General features: G+C 50.0%; 1 protein-coding gene across 3 annotated transcripts in view; it reads right to left on the reverse strand.

The window, feature by feature from the left end:
- CDC42BPG (CDC42 binding protein kinase gamma) overlaps positions 1-18,253 on the reverse strand; it is a 53,273-nt gene that overhangs the window by 13,584 nt on the left and 21,436 nt on the right. For 2 of the 3 annotated variants that reach the window (XM_081842410.1, XM_081842409.1), the window contains exons 7-25: positions 17,395-17,595; positions 15,652-15,900; positions 14,558-14,637; positions 14,125-14,231; positions 13,256-13,351; positions 12,616-12,737; positions 11,295-11,537; positions 10,127-10,237; positions 9,292-9,476; positions 7,891-7,981; positions 7,398-7,510; positions 5,526-5,634; positions 5,119-5,267; positions 3,959-4,047; positions 3,056-3,108; positions 2,084-2,188; positions 1,409-1,483; positions 739-844; positions 325-458 (exon numbers count right to left, since the gene is read on the reverse strand). In XM_081842410.1, coding sequence (XP_081698536.1) covers positions 325-458; positions 739-844; positions 1,409-1,483; positions 2,084-2,188; positions 3,056-3,108; positions 3,959-4,047; positions 5,119-5,267; positions 5,526-5,634; positions 7,398-7,510; positions 7,891-7,981; positions 9,292-9,476; positions 10,127-10,237; positions 11,295-11,537; positions 12,616-12,737; positions 13,256-13,351; positions 14,125-14,231; positions 14,558-14,637; positions 15,652-15,900; positions 17,395-17,595 — 2,418 coding nt within the window. The remainder of the gene's footprint in view (positions 1-324; positions 459-738; positions 845-1,408; positions 1,484-2,083; positions 2,189-3,055; positions 3,109-3,958; positions 4,048-5,118; positions 5,268-5,525; positions 5,635-7,397; positions 7,511-7,890; positions 7,982-9,291; positions 9,477-10,126; positions 10,238-11,294; positions 11,538-12,615; positions 12,738-13,255; positions 13,352-14,124; positions 14,232-14,557; positions 14,638-15,651; positions 15,901-17,394; positions 17,596-18,253) is intronic. The other variant, XM_081842411.1, reaches the window with a different exon arrangement.

The raw sequence follows: 18,253 nt of genomic DNA on the forward strand, positions 1-18,253 counted from the left end.
TCAGATCCCTGAACTGGCGACAGCCACCCTGTCCACATGGACTGCTCCATGCTCTCTCAGACTCGGGGAAGAGCCAGTGTGGTGTAGTGGTTAAGAGCGGTAGTCTCGTAATCTGGGGAACCGGGTTCGATTCCCTGCTCCTCCACATGCAGCTGCTGGGTGACCTTGGGCCAGTTACACTTCTCTGAAGTCTCTCAGCCCCACTCATCTCACAGAGTGTTTGTTGTGGGGGAGGAAGGGGAAGGAGAATGTGAGCCGCTTTGAGACTCCTTAAAGGGAGTGAAAGGCGGGATATCAAATCCAAACTCTTCTTCAACCTCTTACCGACAGGAACCCCTCAAATGCCGTCCCTGTTCCACTTGTTGGGTTGACCCCCAAGGTTTTCTGGAGCTGTTCAGGGGGTAGGGGGCAGATGGAGGCCCCTCCAGCACAGGATACGTGGCAGACAAAGTTACAGGCTGGGAAAACAGAGGAGGAAGCGTAAGCAGGCAGCCAACAGCCCCCCCCCCCGAGTCACTGCAATGGTGCATGAATTTTATGAATTAAAGAAAAAATGAATCAACAGACCCACCAGACCCACCCCCAAACTTGTACCCTCTCCTATTCTACAGCACACAGGTTGGCCCACAGCGCTTCAGGCAGGGAAGGGGTGTTTCACATCCCTACTTAGAAACCGAATCTGGGGACCTCCCCTGACTTGGACCCCCTTCTCACTCCACCTGACAAGATGCCACTCACCTTCGCAGGTCAAGCCTTGCCGGACCAGCCCCACCAGCAGGGATGTGCAACGCATACACTTGGTGGGTGTGGAGAAGCTGTGGGTTTTGAAACTGTGCGATTTGGGCTGGGGAAATGGAGCAGAGAAGGGGGCGCAGGAAGGATTAGACATATTATTTAGTGCCAGCCAACTTTTTAAAGTCTTTTTAGACACACATACACACAATCATAAAAGCTAAGACATCCCCTCCTCAAAAGTGCAGGGACCAGAGCAAACAGGTTTCTTTTGGGGGGTTTCCCCCCAAAGATAGATCAGCCTACAGTGAACCCTCGGTTTAATGGGTAACGTAAACTTCGGGTTGTGAAAGCGGCAAACCCGGAAGTATTTTTCCGGGTCTCTACGCGCTGCGTGCATGCGCATGCGCAGAAGCGATCCTCCGGTTGCGAAATCCTCAAGATGCAGCCGGACCTCTGGAATGGATCCCGTTTGCAACCGGAGGTACCACTGTATGAAAGCTATTCAACTTAACAGACAAAGTGCCTTTCCCTCCCCACTAAGCACCCTTCTGCTACACCATCCAGAGCTCAGTTTGGAAAGGCCTGGGGAGGAAAAAGGGCAGCCCTCTCAGAAGCAGGGTTCAGTCCAGAAACAAGGGAGGGAAATATATTTAGGCCAAGAGCTTGTCACTACCTTCAAGGATCCAGAACTGTTACTGCTCTCTGAAGACCCCGCAATGGATTGAGTGGAAGACATTGAATGTGGCACCTTTGGGGAGAGGGGAGAAGAGGAAACAGCAGTGGGAGAGATCATCATGCCTCTGTCTTTGAAGGTCTCCTGGCTCATCCAAACCTCCCAACACCCATCTCCTCGCAATTGTCAGCACAATGCGTTGTTACTCAAACCTGTGCACAGCCAACTGGAAGATTCAGGACAGCCAAAATACAGTGGTACCTTGGGTTAAGTACTTAATTCATTCCGGAGGTCCATACTTAACCTGAAACTGTTCTTAACCTGAAGCACCACTTTAGCTAATGGGGCCTCCTACTGCTGCCGTGCCGCCGGAGCACGATTTCTGTTCTCATCCTGAAGCAAAGTTCTTAACCCGAGGTACTATTTCTGGGTTAGCGGAGTCTGTAACCTGAAGCATCTGTAACGTGAAGCGTGTGTAACCCAAGGTACCACTGTACAGTCCTTCTTCACAAAGCACATTGTTAAACTGTGGAACTTACTCCTGCAGGAGTCAGGGATGGTCACCGACTCCTTCATGAATTTGTCTAATCATTTCTTAAAGCCACCCAAGAGGAAAATGGCAGCCTCACCACTCCAGAGCTGGCCTGTTTTGGGATTGCCAAAATGGCTACTCACGCTGGACCGCAGGCTCCTCCGCCCTTCGGGGTGCAGCTGGACCTCTTCGGCGGCCTTCCGAGCCTCCTGGGAATCTGGGGCACCCCCAAAAACGATAGCGTCCTTCTGGCAAAGAGGGTGACACAGGTAGCAGAGCGTTTAACTGGACACAATTCAGATTTTTGCTAACACACAAAACTCCCCAGAAGCCCTAAGAACATAAGAGCAGCTCTGCTGGGCCCGGCCAACGTTCCATCTTGTTCTCACAGTGGAAAACCAGCTCCTCTTTATGGAATGTAAGACCATCCATGGCTACTAAGCACAACGGCTATACTTTGTCACCACGGTCAGAGGCAGCAAAAGCTTCAGCATGGCCAATGGCTGGGAATCACAAGTGGGGAGAGATGCTTTTGTGCTTGAATCCTGCTTGCGGGTTTCCCACAGGCATCTACGTATATCTGGCTGGCCACTGTGAGAACAGGATGCTGCAGGATACAGACCTCTTGGACTGATCCAGCAGGCAGGCTCTTCCTGCCTTCTTATGAAGGAGTACAATTCTAATTTTACTTCTCTTCTGAGTCCAGAGATCCTGCCTCTTGGTTTCTCCAACTAATTATCAGATACAATTATAGCTCACAACTTATGTGTATTAAACTTGTGTGCATTTTTAAAAAATAAAAAAGGGGGTGGAAAGGGAGCGGGTATCTGGGGAAAAAAGACTTTGGCAATCCCACCTGCCATTTATTGGTTTTTAAAAAAGCACAAATGCAATAACCATTAAACACTTAGCCAGCAGTGCATCTAATGGTGTTTGTTTTAACCATTGTCTCTAGATGTACACATTCAACATTCAAACATATTATTTAATGTAACCCTTCCACTGAGAATATGTGGTTTGGGCTTTATGAGCGATCCCCAGAACGTTTATCCCCTGCATAAACTGAGAGTCGCCTTTTATACAGAAGACTATATTTGTTTCACAAAAAGACTTACGCTGGCACTTCGGAAGGAGAGGAACGGAATCAGAGGTCCTTGGTGTTTGGTGCCTGTCAGGAGAGAAGAGAAAGGACACACTCTGGGAATGGGCCCTGTTCTTAACCACAGTTGTCACTGGCCGGCACAGGAACCTGAGTCCATCTAGCTCAATACTGTCTACACTGACTGGCAGCAGCGGCTCTCCAGGGTCTCCGGCAGGGAGATGGTGGAGACTGAACCTGCGGCCTCTTGCAGGCAAGGAAGATGCTCTACCCCCCTCTGAGCAAGGGTGTTCCACTAAAAGGGAAGCAAGGTCCCAGCCCTCGTGGATCTGAATAAAGGCCTGATTTGAACAGAAACATGGCTCCATCTAGCCCAGTGTTGTCTGCACAAAGTGGCAGCAGCATCTCCCACATCTACCTGGAGGTGTTGGGGATTCTTGCCTGGGACCTTCTGCATGCCAAACAGCTGCTTTGCTGCTGAGTTAAACCCCTTCCCCATAGAATCCCCCAGGGTTCATGGGTATTTTACAGTACAACACAAGACACATAACCCTACAGACTGAATACAAACATGGCGTGCTCACTGCCCTGTCCCCTCCTTCTGAAAACTTCCCCCTTCTTTAGAAGCTCTTGGGGGGCCTAGACCTCATTTAATCCCCCAAACAAGAACCCTGTGAGGTAGCTTACGCTAAGAGGCAGTGAGTGAGCTCGCCCAGCGAGATTTGTGGTTGAGCAAGGGGATTTGAACCCAGATCCCTCCCAGGTTTTAATCCAGCACCCTCACAACTATAGCCTGAGCAATGGAGAGACTGCCCCCCTACATTCTGCAAAGGCCCACCTCTTGCCCCACTGCTGGGATATGGCATTGGGGGTGCTGTGGTGGGGCTGTCGCCCACCCACGACCCAGCCTGTAGCTCACCTTCCTGGGACCGTCCTTTCAGCTCTCCCTTGGCCTTCTCCAGCTCCAGGCGCAGAGCCCGGTTCTGCTTCTCTGCCTCCTGCAACTGGCTTTGGGACACAGGTAGAGGAAAAGATAAATATGGCTTTATGGCATATAGGGAAATTCAGCCTCCAGTAAGAGGGGCTTCCCTTCACTCCAGGTATAACATTTAGAGGAGGGGGGGTTGTGCCATGGCCCCATCAAGGGCTCTTTCTTTGCCAGCTGGTAGGAGGAGGAATCACAAAGCACCCCAAAACTCTATCTTGCCTTTGTAAAAACGTGGGGTGCAGAATTTCTAGCTTCCCTAGGCCTCTCCCTTCCCGTCAAAGGCACCTATCCCAATTAACCCCCGTCTCCACAAATTATTGCACAGACTCTTGGGGAGGGAGTCTGCCCTCTTCCACTGCGGCTTCTCCTCTCCCAATTAACCTCCATCTCTGCAAATTAATGCATAGACACTTTCTGGGGACGTCACCAGATGCCAAGCTCTCAGGTCATCAGGGCTGGTGTCAGACACGGGTCATTTTGAAAGACGCAAGGCTGTCAGTGAAGTTAACTCTTTATTCAAGGAAACGACATTCAATCCAGCAAATTTCCCGGTAGGTCTTTCCCTACGAAGCAGTCGCCAGGACTAAATGTCCCCCCTGCCTTCCACCTTTCCTAAGGCTCCTCCTCTCCCAGATGTTTCCCAAGCAGTCTCAAACTGTGTCTGCACACCTCTGACCTCTGTTCTGCTCTGTGAGTTTTCAGAGAAGAGGGGGAGGGGAGCTTGCTGCAGTAGGAGAGGGAGACACCCCAGATTCTTGAGCAGCCTCTTGACTCCCCCATCCTCTGCTTCAGCCTCGGAGCCTGAGATGCTCCCTGTCACTGGCTCTTCCTGCTCACTAAACCCTGTTGCCCCTTTGGCACCCAGCCCCTGCTCCCAATCTTCTCCCTCTGGCCTCTCCTCGGTGTCCCACCACCAATCCCCTGGCTCTGACTTTTCCTCCTCCGGGGTTTCCCTTGGGGGTTCCCCAGCTGGTGCCTCCCATCCTGTCGGTCCCTGACACAGCTTTGAACCCTGAAACCTTATGGTGCAGGATGCAACCCTACTCTTCCCTGTGCACCACCTGCTGCCGCCACCACTGCCGCCTGCTCACCGCTCAACCGCCAGGTGCGAGACCTTCAGCTTATCCAGCTCCTCCTGGACGCCTCCCTTGGCCCGGATCTCGGCTTCCAGGGCCGACTGCAGCTCCAACTTGGCAGACGCCTCCACTTTCTGCAGCCGCCGTGCCTTCCAGAGGGTGTCCTGGAGCAAGAGGCAGCAGGGGGAAATGTCTGCAGAGGTCCTGGGACTGTTGCAGCTCTTGGAATGTGGGGTGAGAAGAGGGGGAAGGGGGAAGAGGCCCCCTATCGCTACCAGGCATCCTGAGCCTCTGGGGGCAAGCGCTTCTTCTCACTGGGGCAACCAGAATGTGGGTTGCAAAGGGGGAGACATGCAGAGGGGGAAAGAGCCCCCCTCCCCACTTCCTCAAGGCGTCCATGGCTCTGAGACAGGCTCTCTTACCGGAGTTTTGGGGCTCTGTGCCCCCGTCTGCTTCAGTGCTTCCACTTCCTCCATCATGTGGGTTGCCATGGCCTGGAGGTAGCCCCTCGACTCCTTCTCATCACTCACCCTGAGATGCGGGCAAAGAGGCACACAGAGTTCAAGAGAGATGAAAAAAAAATTATTGTATATAATTTTTATTAAATTTTCTGTTTTATAATTTAAAATACTAATTTTTACATATTTAAGGGCTACCTTTGAAGGTGACCCAGAAACTACAACTAATCCAGAATGCGGCAGCTAGACTGGTGACTGGGGGTGGCCACCGAGACCACATAACACCAGTCTTGAAAGACCTACATTGGCTCCCAGTACGTTTCTGAGCACAATTCAAAGTGCTGGTGTTGACCTTTAAAGCCCTAAACGGCCTCAGCCCAGTATACCTGAAGGAGCGTCTCCACCCCCATCGTTCTGCCCGGACGCTGAGATCCAGTGCCAAGGGCCTTCTGGTGGTTCCCTCATTGCGAGAAGCAAAGCTGCAGGGAACCAGGCAGAGGGCCTTCTCGGTAGTGGTGCCCACCCTGTGGAACGCTCTCCCATCAGATGTCAAAGAGATAAACAACTACATGATATTCAGAAGACATCTTAAGGCAGCCCTGGTTCAGGGAAGTTTTTAATGTGTGACATCTTAGTGTATTTTTGGTCTTTGTGGAACCTGCCCAGAGTGGCTGGGGAAATCCAGCCAGATGGGCGGGGTACAAATAATAAATTATTATTATTATAAATGACCTCCCTTCTCTTTGCATGGTTCATTTTACATATCATAAATCCCTGCATATTTTACAAAAACGATACCATTCAGTATTTCATTATTGCACCCATTAAAGCTTATTTACACTGTTGAATTTATCTTAATGCTGCCAGTGTTTTCAGCTGTACCCAATTATTTCCCATATATTCAAATAAATGTTTTCCAATCTTCTCTAAACATATGTTCTTATTGTTCTCTTATTCTATGTGTTAAGTCTGCAAGCTGTGTGTATTCTGTCAATTTAAGCTGCCACTCTTCTTTGGTTGGGACCTCGCTCGTTTTCCATTTTTAGGCTAACAAAACACGGGCTGCAGTAGTAGCATACATAAATAACCTTTTTTGACACCTGGGAATTTCAGTCTGAATTATCCCCAACAGAAAGGACTCTTGATTTTTTGGGGAAAGTACTTTAAATCATTTCCCCCCCAATTTATTATGGATCATTTCCTAATACTCTTTTACCCTTTTACAGGTCCACCAGATATAAAACAACATTCCCTTCACTTCTTTGCATCTCCAGCACTTATCTCATTCAGTCTTTTTTTTTTTATAAGACTGAAAAAAGCCCTTCTTCATGCAGCACAGAGTTAAACTATGGAACTGCCTCCCACAAGACACAGTGACAGCCAGCAAATTAGGTGGCTTTAAAAGAGGGTTAGACCACTTCATGGAGGGCATGGCTATCAGTGGCTACTGCAGGCATAGGCCAACTCGGCCCTCCAGATGTTTTGGAACTACAACTCCCATCATCCCTATCTAACAGGACCAGTGGTCAGGGATGATGGGAGTTGTAGTCCCAAAACATCTGGAGGGCTGAGTTTGCCTATGCCTGGACTACTGGTTATGCCCTGCCTCTACTGCGGAGGACAAGCAGTGGTTACATTTGCCCAAACAAAGGTGTTGCAGCTCAAGCCTGAAAGCTATGCCTTCCCCATTGAATCTGGGAGCAGGCTGTGGTGAATCACCAGAGACTGGGGGGGGGGGACACCCACTCTGCTTATGCTCAGGTGCACCCCTGTCTTCTTCATCACTGCTCCGTGCGACAGGCCTTACACAGAGAAGGTGCACAGCTGGTAACTCACCACCGCAAGATGTCTGTGATCTGCATCTCCCAGTTGGCAAAGGCTAACTTGTGGGTCTCTGAAGAGCACTGTTCTTGATCCTGTTGGGGGCTGTCGGCGCTGAGTGAATCCACCTGTTGAAGCAAAGGGAAAAAAGCAAAGACAGATGTGAAGAAGACAAGCTTCCCTCCTCCCTCTGCCAGTCTGGATGACTTCTGCAGGAATAAGCCTGCAGAGAACTTTGCAGTAAGAAAGAAAGAGGCTTATATGACCATTGTGTTTGAGTATCTGGGAGATCTCATTTCCAGGTGACAAGTATTTAAAAGCACAGAAACAAGGACTTGGAGGACTTCATGCTTTCAGCGTTATTTTAAGCAATGACTGGGGACTTCCTGACTTTTTGGGATCGCACCTGAGAAGTGTGTGGCTCTGGAGAAGCAGCCTGCAGGAGCCACAGTCTACAGGCTGCATCCCTGGGCACAATGCCAAGAGTCACAGGTAAATGTATGCATACCTGGTCTCCAAAATGCAGGGCACTGACACCTTCCCTGGGCAGCAAACTGTGTGGTTCTTTGTGCCAGTCCTTTGGATCCAGATTTCCCCAACTAGGAAGGAAAGGCAATCAGAGAGATTGAGAGAGAGAGAGAGAGAGAGAGAGAGAAGAAGAAGAAGAAGAAGAAGAAGAAGAGAATAAGAGTTTGGATTTGATATCCCGCTTTATTACTACCCAAAGGAGTCTCAAAGCGGCTAACATTCTCCTTTCCCTTCCTCCCCCACAACAAACACTCTGTGAGGTGAGTGAGGCTGAGAGACTTCAGAGAAGTGTGACTGGCCCAAGGTCACCCAGCAGCTGCAGGTGGAGGAGCGGGGAATCGAACCCTGTTCCCCAGATTACGAGTCCACCACTCTTAACCACTACAAGAGATGGAGAGTCACTTTTCCAAACTCAGAGCTGGGGAGCGAACCTAAGAATGTGGTCTCTTTGGGTTGGATCCAGATTTCCCTAGCCCAGCACTCCCCCTGAACGTTTGGACTACAACTCCCATCCACCCCAACCAGCAAGGCTGCTTTGGACTACCACTCCCATCATTCAGATGGGGTTGATGGAAGTGGTAGTCCGAAATATCTGGAGAGCACCAGATTTGAGAAGGCTGACTTAAGCTGCCCCACTTGTTCCCATGGGAACTAAATGCAAAGAGAGCTTAGCCTGGACCCAGCCCATAGTTCCCATTTACCACTAGATAACCTGTTCCCCATACACCATTTGCAGATAATGGAAACGCCAGGATCATGTTTTTTTGGCCGGTGAAGATGGCATTGTGGTAAAAAGACACAAGAGTACGACTGCATCCTGACAAAATCTACTGATTTTGCCACTTGTCAGATTTTTATCTTCTCTTCCGCTTAGTAATGTTTATTTGTTTTTAAAGCAAAGCTTTGTTTATTTCAGGGACACAGAATCATAGAGTTGTATATCTTTTATGCATCACGTTTTATACTGTATTTTATGCTGTTTTTTGTTGTATCAATTGTTTTAAATTTGTTGTTAGCCGCCCTGAGCCCGGTTTTCTGAACTGGGAAGGGCGGGGTATAAATAGAAAATTTATTATTATTATTATTATTATTAATCTTTATGTTCAGAGAATCACAGAGTTGCAGAGTTGGAAGGGTCCCCCCCCAAAGGCCATCTACTCCAACCCCCTGCAATGCAGGAATGTTCTGTTTTCAAGTGTGATTTCTGCAGCCTTCTGGAAGTTTATATTGGGTTATGCTTTGCTGTTTTATTCTGCTGTGGCCTGTGGCCTAACAAAATAGATGCCATCCTAGTTTTCCTGTTCCTTTGTTCTGACCAACCCATTGCACTCCATTTTCGTTTTGCCACCCCACTTCCAAGCGGATCCCTCCCTCTCCTCACCGTTCAGCCTTGGCTTTCTCCAGCTGCTCCTGGAGTTGGGCAATCTCAGCTCGGAAGGCCTCCTGCTGCCTTTCCCTGGCCTGCAGCGCCTCCCGCAGGCCTTTCACCTCCTCCTTTGTGGTATAGGAAACACTTCCTGATCTCCTGGAGCCAGAGGCCAGGAAGAAGGACGCGTTCTGTTTCACCTGCAGGGGGCAGCAAAGTCATTCGGAGAGGAGGGCAGATGCAAACCTACCTGGACCTCTTTCCCCAGAGGAATGCAAAGATATGCAGGTAGCCTTCTGGGGTTTTTTTGCACTTCTCCAAATTTTGCAGCACAGTTCTTGGCTCAAAAAAAGTACCAAATTGCATATGCCAATGCACTTTTTGTTGTTGTTGCATAGAATGTGTTCAAAAATGCACCCTTTAGGTTGAAATGCATATTCCCAAAGCTTGAATTTTGGTGATTTGGAGGTAGGTGGGATTTTGCAGTGCATTGGAAACAAGACAGGACAGAGTGAAAATGAGATGGAATAAAGACGTGGAAAGGGCCATCAGATTTCAGGGGCAAAGCATCTGCCTTGCATGCAGAAGGCCTCAAGTTCAACCACCTCTGGCGTTTGCAGAGAGGGCAGGGAATGTCCTCTGCCCAAAACCCTGCAGAGCTGTTGCTGCTACTGCTGCTGCCAGTCAGTGTTGACAATACTGGGCCTCTTCTGCCCCTACATGCAAAACTGGCACAAGCCAGGAACGGACCCATCCCTCCGCCTTTTGCCATGCCCCCCTGGCATGATGACCCTCTTTACAGTGGGGCATCTCCCTCCCCACTTCCCCCACTTTGTCAAGCTGTATTTACCCTCAGCTCCTCCTGCTCCTCCTTCAGCCTTCTCAGCTGCTGCTCGGCCCTCTCTCTCCCCTTCCGCTGCTTGGAGACTTCGTTCATGAGACCCTCAATCCGAGCTTCCAGCTACAAAGGGGAAGAAGCACTTGACTGTAGATGCTACCTGACTGTGGTGGGGGAAGGAGGTCTGGGGTCCCAGATTTTTGGGGTCTTTACTGCGCTACTCCCCATCCCCAAGCAGCTTCTGAGGCTACAGAGGCCCAGGAAGTGGCTTCCTTCAGAGTTTCCTTCATGCATGCATGCGATATATGTCCTAAGAACATCTAGCATCTATGGAAACGGCCCTAAAGAATCATAGTGAGGTTACAGGGAACCAGGCAAAGGGCCTTCTCGGTAGTGGCACCCGCCCTGTGGAACGCCCTCCCACCAGATGCCAAGGAAATAAACAACTATCTGGGCAGCCTTGTTCAGGGAAGTTATTTTTTTATATAAAATTTTTTATTAGTTTTCCAATACAAAATAAAAACAAACAAAGCAACATACACACATAAACAAACAAAAACATATAAACATGTATAGTTTCAAATCCTTTTTTTCATAAACATTATTTCTCGGGCTTCCCCTTACCTCCCCATCTCTGCATCCCTATTTTTAAGTTTTTTCCACAACCCTCCGCACCAGTTCAGGGAAGTTTTTAATGTCTGATGTTTTATCACATTATTATTAATAATAATAATAATAATAATAATTCTGCTGGGAGCTGCCCAGAGTGACTGGGGAATGAATGAATGAATGAATGAATAAATAAATAACATTGAGTTGGGAGAGACCTATCTAGTCTAATCCCCAGCAATGCAGGAATATGCAGCTTTCCCTTATAGGGATCGAACTTGCAACCTTGGCGTTGCAAGCACCATGCTCTAACCAACTGAACTATCCCTAAAAAGAGCCTAGCTGCTGAATCAGGCCCCAAAATAAAAATAAATGCAGGATCTAAGAATCACAAATGGTGTTCTCCCAGGTATTTTGGACTACAACTCCCATCGGCCTAACCTACCTCGCAGGGTTGTGGTGGAGATTATTTGAGGGGGGGGAGAATTGTGTACGCTACCTGGTGCTCCTTGGGGAGGAAAGGAGGAATATAAATGCAGGGAACGAACGACGAAATAAAATGTGGGGGTACCTCTTTGCGCCCGCTCTCCGAGCGAGCCAGCTCCTTGCGCAGCCCCTCCACCCTCCGCGAGGCTGCCTCCGTCTCCTCCTGCCGCTCCCGCAGCTGCCGGGAGTGTCTCAGCAGCTGGGCTCGCAGTTCCCCGCACTTGGCTTCAGCACTCTGCAGCTCCTCAGAGGTGTCCTTGTGCTGCAGCTGTTCCTCCTGCAGCTCCCAGGCCTGAGCTTGGAGCTGCTCCTGGGCCTTGGCCAGATCCTGCCACCCCAAAAAAGAGACAGTGGTGGTGTAGCGGTTAGAGTGTTGGACCAGGACCTGGGAGTGACCAGGGTTCGAATCTCCACACTGGGGGTGTCCTTCTAGGCCAGTCACTGCCTCTCAGCCTGATCTACCTCACAGGGGTGTCGTGAGGATTAAATGAGGAGGGAAAGAACCATGGGCACCAGCCTGAGCTCCGTGCAGAAAAGGTGGGTTATATAAAGGAAATATATAAATAAAATAGAAGAAGTTGGACCCACATGCTCAAGCCTCCGAGAGAGAGAGCCTTCCCTTCAGAAGGGGGCTGAATCTGAGTCTCTAGCTTACTGGAACATAATCAGCCAGTTTCTTCAAAATGTTCAGAAGCTCGAAAATGAACACGCTTCGTGTAACGCAAAAAAGGGGGACTGTTTCTAGTCCTCATTTTAAAGATCTCCCCCAAAAAACTATTGCTTATGATGCGGAATCCCCTCATTCTCCTCCCATGGCTAAAGCGTTTGCCATGAAATCCTATTAAAATGACCATGTTTTAGTGAACATGCAAATCAGCCTCGATTTGCCAGCTACAGAAATGGGAACAATGTAAACTGCACCTCTTCAGGTGAAGATTCAGGACAGAGGGGCGTTTTGTAAGAAGTGAAACCTGCAACAAAATGTTGCAGAATACCCTTGCCCACTAAGGGGACTGGTTCCTGTTCGACAGGCCGGCCACCCATTCCTTCCTTTTGACTCTCCACTCCCCATTTCCCATTCTTCTGACATCCCAACAAGAATGCTCAGTCCTTTTTAAGTTCTTCTGGGTGTCCCCAAGTGTTTTTTCACATGTTTGGTTCTCCTCAACAGACACTGGGGCTCCCCGGAGGATACTGATAGTTTCCCCTTGTCCTCCATTTTGGCTCCACACCCCACTTGCGGTCATTAGAGGGAGTGACTGTCCCCCGCTTGCGGAATCTGAAGGCTGGGAGCTCCTGGGCTCTCTTTGGCAGAACAGACAATACTTTTCCTTGGCTGAAACTACCGTCTCACTATGATGGGACGGTCCAGGTCCCCCGCAGTGGGCCCAGGTGGGATACGGTACCTGTAGTGCTTCATTCTTCTCCTGCTCCAGAATCTTCACGTGTTCCTCCAGGGTCTTCACCTGTCTCGATTCCACCCGGTCAAGCTGCTGCCTTTGAACCTTGTCGCTCTCCAAACGATTCTCTGGAAGGGAAGGTGCATGAGCCCCAGATGCAATCTATAGATCCCCTCCCCTTCCCTTCCAGCTGCCGGCACCAGTGACCTTCTAAGCCCATCTCCTCCAGAGCGTCAGGGATCTGTTAGCTGTGGCTCCTGCACTGCAGGGGGTTGGACTAGATGACCCCCGGGTTCCCATCCAACGCTACAATTCTGCGATCCTACCAAACGGGGCAAATGTCTTCCCGAAGACATCTGAAGGCAGCCCTGTCTTGGGAAGTTTTTATTGTTTGATGTTTTGCTGTGTTTTTATCATGTTGGAAGCTGCCCAGAGTAGCTGCGGCAAACCAGTTGGATGGGTGGGGTCTAAGCAATTAATAATAAGAGGAGTAGTAGTAGTAGTAAAAATAATAATTATGCACCTGAGAGGGTCATTTCCCTCTGCCTAAAGACAGGGCAGGCTGCCCCCTGTGCCCTTAAGAGCTCAGGGAGGAATAGGAGGAGAAGGCCTTGCCTCTCCCAAAGCCCCACCAGTGCCCAGGTACCTGCCAACTGCTTCTGCAAAGCTGCCATCTCGTTCTGGAGGCTCCTGAACTCAGAGTCCTTGGCCAGAGTCTTGGAGGGGGATTTTGCCAGAGAATCTGCACAGGGGTGACATAAGGGCGGAAAAACACAATGTGAGCTCCACGGTCTGCCTAGCCCAGCCTCCAGATGCTCCGAAGGGAAGCCCATGAACAGGATAGATCCCTCCCCCACTGCCTGCCCCCAAGCCTCTGAAACCCACAGAGCAGGAATGGGGAACCTCTGGCCCTCCAGATGTGGCAGGACTCCAGCTCCCAACAATCCCAGCCGGCATGGCTAATGGCCAAGCACGATGGGAGTTGTAGCTCAGATATCCCCATCTTGGCTTTTAGAGCCATTGTAGTTCACTGTCAGTGAGAGACAGGTCCTTCCTGAGTCAGTCGACGGCTATTTTGAAGGCATTATTCAGGGCCAAACTAGACTTGAAATTTAGACACCCCCCCCCACTGCACAGTATGCTTAAGGCACATGAGTACCACTTTAAACAGCCATGGTTCCCCCCTCCCCAAAGAAGTCTAGGAGCTGCGGTTTTTTAGGGTGCTGGGAGTTGTGAGGAAACCTCACCATTTCCCTCACAGAGCTACAATTCCCAGAGTTCACTGGGGTGTTAAACCCCTCTGGGAACTGTGGCTCCGGGAGGGGAATGAGCAGTCTCCTACCGACTCGCAGCGCCCTTACCAAACTACAACTCCCAGAAATGTGACAGACAGACAGACAGACAGGCAGATTGATAGATGATAGATAGATAGATAGATAGATAGATGATAGATAGATAGATAGATAGATAGATAGATAGATAGATAGATAGATGTGGCATGTGGCAAATAAGTACCCTGCAGTTTCCGGGCCAGCTCCATTTTCTCCCGTTCCAGGTGGCGGATTCTCTTCTCTAGGCGGGCAGTGCTGGAGGGGGAGGCCGGGTGCCTCTCAGAGAGGAGACTGCAGGGGACAACGAGAGGAGGTTGCAGGGTCAGGGCCCTTGTCTGTTTTGCATACATTTGCATGAACTTGGCAAGCCTCGGGCAAACAACCAACGAGGGTGAGTGAAACAAATTGGCAAGGTTTCACGTCTGCCAGAGCTGAGATTGAGGAGGAGCAGTTAGAAGGCTGAGCTGGGGATGGTCAAATCCAGGGTTCAAATGCTCTCTCAGCTACAAAGGGGGACCTCAAGCCACTTTCCCTGTCAGATCCCACCCACCACCCTCAGCCCCAAATCCCACCGCACATACTGAAATGTGTGAGGATAAAATGGAGACTCCACACACCTCCCAGAAGTGAAGGTAAATCCCACAAAAGGCAGGTGGTGGCCAGAGAAAGCAGCGTGGGATACAGGCGGAAGTGTCTCCTAGGAAGGAAGGGAAAAATTGATAAAATCGCAGGGTTAGAAGGAACTTCAAGGGACACACACAACAATACTTCTGCAACCGTTGGGATTTTCCTGAATCTGCGGCACCTCCCCTCTTGGGCATGGGTGGCACTGTTATGGCTGTGAAATGATCAGCATGCACCCTTGCACATTATGATGATGATGATGATGATGATGATGATGATGATGATGATGATGCCTGCTCTTGCCACAGGTGTTTTTACAAAAACAAAACAACAAGCGCAGGGAAAATATTAAAACCAACACACTTTAAAAGGCTATAGACCACTGACAGCCAAAGTCCTGCTTGAAGAGGAATGTTTTCGCCTGGCACCTAAAGATTTGCCATGATGGGGTCGGATGAGCCTCCCTGGGAGAGCATTCCACAAATAAGAAGCCACCACTGAAAAGACCCTGTTCTCGTGTTGCCACCCTCTGGACCTCTGGTGGAGGGGGCACATGAAGAAGGGCCTCAGATGATGACTGCAGGGTCTGGGTCAGTTTCTATGTGGAGAGGTGGTCCTTGAAGTATTGGGGTCCTAAACCACAGAGGACTTTATAGGAAAAACCAGCAATGTTGAACTGGGCCCGGAAACTAACAGGTGACCAATGCAGTTGGGCCAGGATTGGTGTTATATACTCAGACAGTATTTCCCTGGGTGAGCAACCTGGCTGTTGAACTCTGAACCAGCTGAAGTTTCCAAGACGCCTTCAGAGGCAGCCCCACGTATAATGTCTATACAGTGGTACCTCGAGTTACAGGCACTTCAGGTTACAGACTCCACTAACCCAGAAATAGTACCTCGGGTTAATATGCTTCAGGATGAGAAGAGAAATCGTGTGGCGGCAGCGGGAGGCCCCATTAGCTAAAGTGGTAACTCAGGTTAAGAACGGTTTCAGGTTAAGAACGGACCTCCGGAATGAATTAAGTTCTTAACCCAAGGTACCACAGTATTAGAACAGCCCTAAAAGTGAGACAAGCTCCTCCCATACCGACTCCTTGATCATGTCGTCGTCGACGTCAAAGTTGGATGTGTCGGCTGGGCTGGCCACCTCAGGCAAGTAGGGTGGGGGGCTTTTGCGGATGTTGTCCCAGTCGATGCCTTTGAAGAAGGGGTGGCGCTTGAAATCCTCAATGCCCTTCTGGCCCAGGCGCAGCTCCTGCCGGCACAACAGCCCTCGGATGAGGTCCTTGGCACTCTCTGAGACGTCGGTGATGTCCGTCGGAAACTGCAGGTGGTCCTGAGTGTGAGACATGCCAAGGGGGAATCAGGAGGTGCAGCAGGTAACAGGCATCCTCCACGCTTGTGGGGGCAAGGAGGGCATATAAAAATGCCCTGAGGTAGTGTTTGCTGGGAACTGAAAATAAATTTGCATACTGAAGTAGGTGGGCCACTGTCCTGATCCTTCTTATGTCTTTATCCAGTGTTTTTGAATGTTTGAAATAGGTTTTTCAGAGAATCATAGAGTTGGAAGGGGGCATGAGGGTCATCTAGTCCTACCCCCTATAATGCAGGAATCTTTTGCCCAACATGAGACTCAAACCTGTGACCCTGAGATTGAGTTTTGTTTTATTCTGAATTGTATCCTTTTAACATTTTGATGTTGACTTCCCTACGCTCCTTTGGGAGGAAGTACAGCGTACAAACTTAATAAAAGGGTAGGAATATCTATTTAGAATTTCCACCTGGCGCCAAAGAATGTGTTCCCCCAGGAGCAAAAGCAAAGATTGAGCCAGAGGAGGGCAGCAGGGGGTAAGGGAGTCATTTCCCATCCCTGGCCTTTTGGTCTTGAGACAGCAATAACATGTGGTGTCGTGGTTTGAATGTTGGCCTAGGCCCTGGTTTGAATCTCCACTCAGCCATGAGGCTCACTAGGTGTGCCCTTGGGGCCAGTCACTGCCTCTCAACCCTAACCTACCTTATAAGGTTGTTGTTGTTGTGGGGATTAAATGGGACAGAGGAGAACGAAGTATACCACCTTGAGCTCTTCAGAGGAAATAAGGGATAGAAATGTAAAAATAAAACAGAGAGATCATGTGTCTGAGTGTCACAGTGGTTCTCAACCTGTGGGTCCCCAGATGTTGTTAGACTACAACTCCCATCACCCCTGAGCTCTGGCCTTGCTAGCTAGGGGTGAGGGGAGTTGTAGTTCAACAACATCTGTGGACTCACAAGTTGAGAAAGGCTGCTTTAGAGGGTCAGACTAAGACCTGGGAGAGACACCAGGGCCCAAATTCCTACTTTTGCCACCATGAAGCTCACTGGGGGATGCGCTTGAGCTCAGTCCCTGCATCTCTGTCTAACCTACCTCGCAGGGTTGTTGTTGGGGGGGGGTTTAAATGAGGAGGAGGAGAACAACATGCACCACGCTTTTGAGCTTCACAGTGGGTGAGGGGTAAAGGTGGTAGGTAGGTAGGTAGGCAAGTAAGTAAGTAAATTCACTTCCTTCTAAACCTCATAAAGCCACCTACCTGTGGTTTGGGGCTGTTAAGTAAAGCCCCAGGTCTCTGCCCTATAGTCCTCCCCACCTGATGGCACCCCTGAACCAAAGTGGCATTTCACCTCGGCGGCCCCTCCCGCCCACCCAACAGAGGGATCAACCCTCCTCCTCCCTCCCCAGCCGTATCCAAAGATCACACACAGAAGGCATTAGGAAAACAGGCCCACCACCAACTCTCCCATTTGCTCTGCTACCTGCCCCAACCCCATTCTGACCTTGCTTTGCCCCACTCACCTCGTGGTTCATGATCTTGCCGTAGGTCTCGACCAAGGACTCGGCATAGAACGGGGTCTCCCCGAAAAGCAGCTCGTACATGCAGACCCCAAGGGACCACCAGTCGCACTCGGGGCCGTATTTCCCTTTCCTGTCCTCCATGGCCTGCAGGATCTCTGGGGAGATGTAATCGGGGGTCCCCACAGCCACAGAAGACTCCACCTGGGGGTTGGGGGGCAGAGAAGGGAGAAAATCTGGACTCCAGCTCAGCTGCATCGTTCCCCAATGGGCAGTGCGATGTAGTGGTTGGAAGGTCGGACTAGGACATGGGTAGGCAAACTAAGGCCCAGGGTTAGGGTTCTCAATCCGGCCTGCAGACGGTCCGGGAATCAGCGTGTTTTTACATGAGTAGAATGTGTCCTTTTATTTAAAATGCACCTCTGGGTTATTTGTGGGGCATAGCAATTCGTTCATTCCCCCCCCCCCAAAAATATAGTCCAGCCCCCCACAAGGTCTGAGGGACAGTGGACCGGCCCCCTGCTGAAAAAGTTTGCTGCCCCCTGGTTTATACCAGACAATTCTTAGGACCTGGGAGAGACCACGGTTCGAATCCCCTCACTCAGCCATGAAGCTCACTGGAGTGACCTTGACCTCAGTCCCTGCATCTCTGTCTAACCTACCTCACAAGAATGTTGTTGTGGAGATTAAATGAGGAGAATGGTGTGCTCCACCTTGAGCTCCTTGGAGAAAAAGCTGGGAAATAAATAAATGAACCTCCTCTAGATTGGGGGTCTGAGGGTCACCACACCTCAAGGACCATTCACCACATGTTGCACCCAAGCAGGAGGGTCAGGGTCAGAGTCAGGCCTAGCGATTCTCA

This window comes from Podarcis erhardii, assembly GCF_964252035.2.
Source record: "Podarcis erhardii genome assembly, chromosome: 15".
Classification (NCBI taxonomy): Eukaryota; Metazoa; Chordata; class Lepidosauria; order Squamata; family Lacertidae; genus Podarcis; species Podarcis erhardii.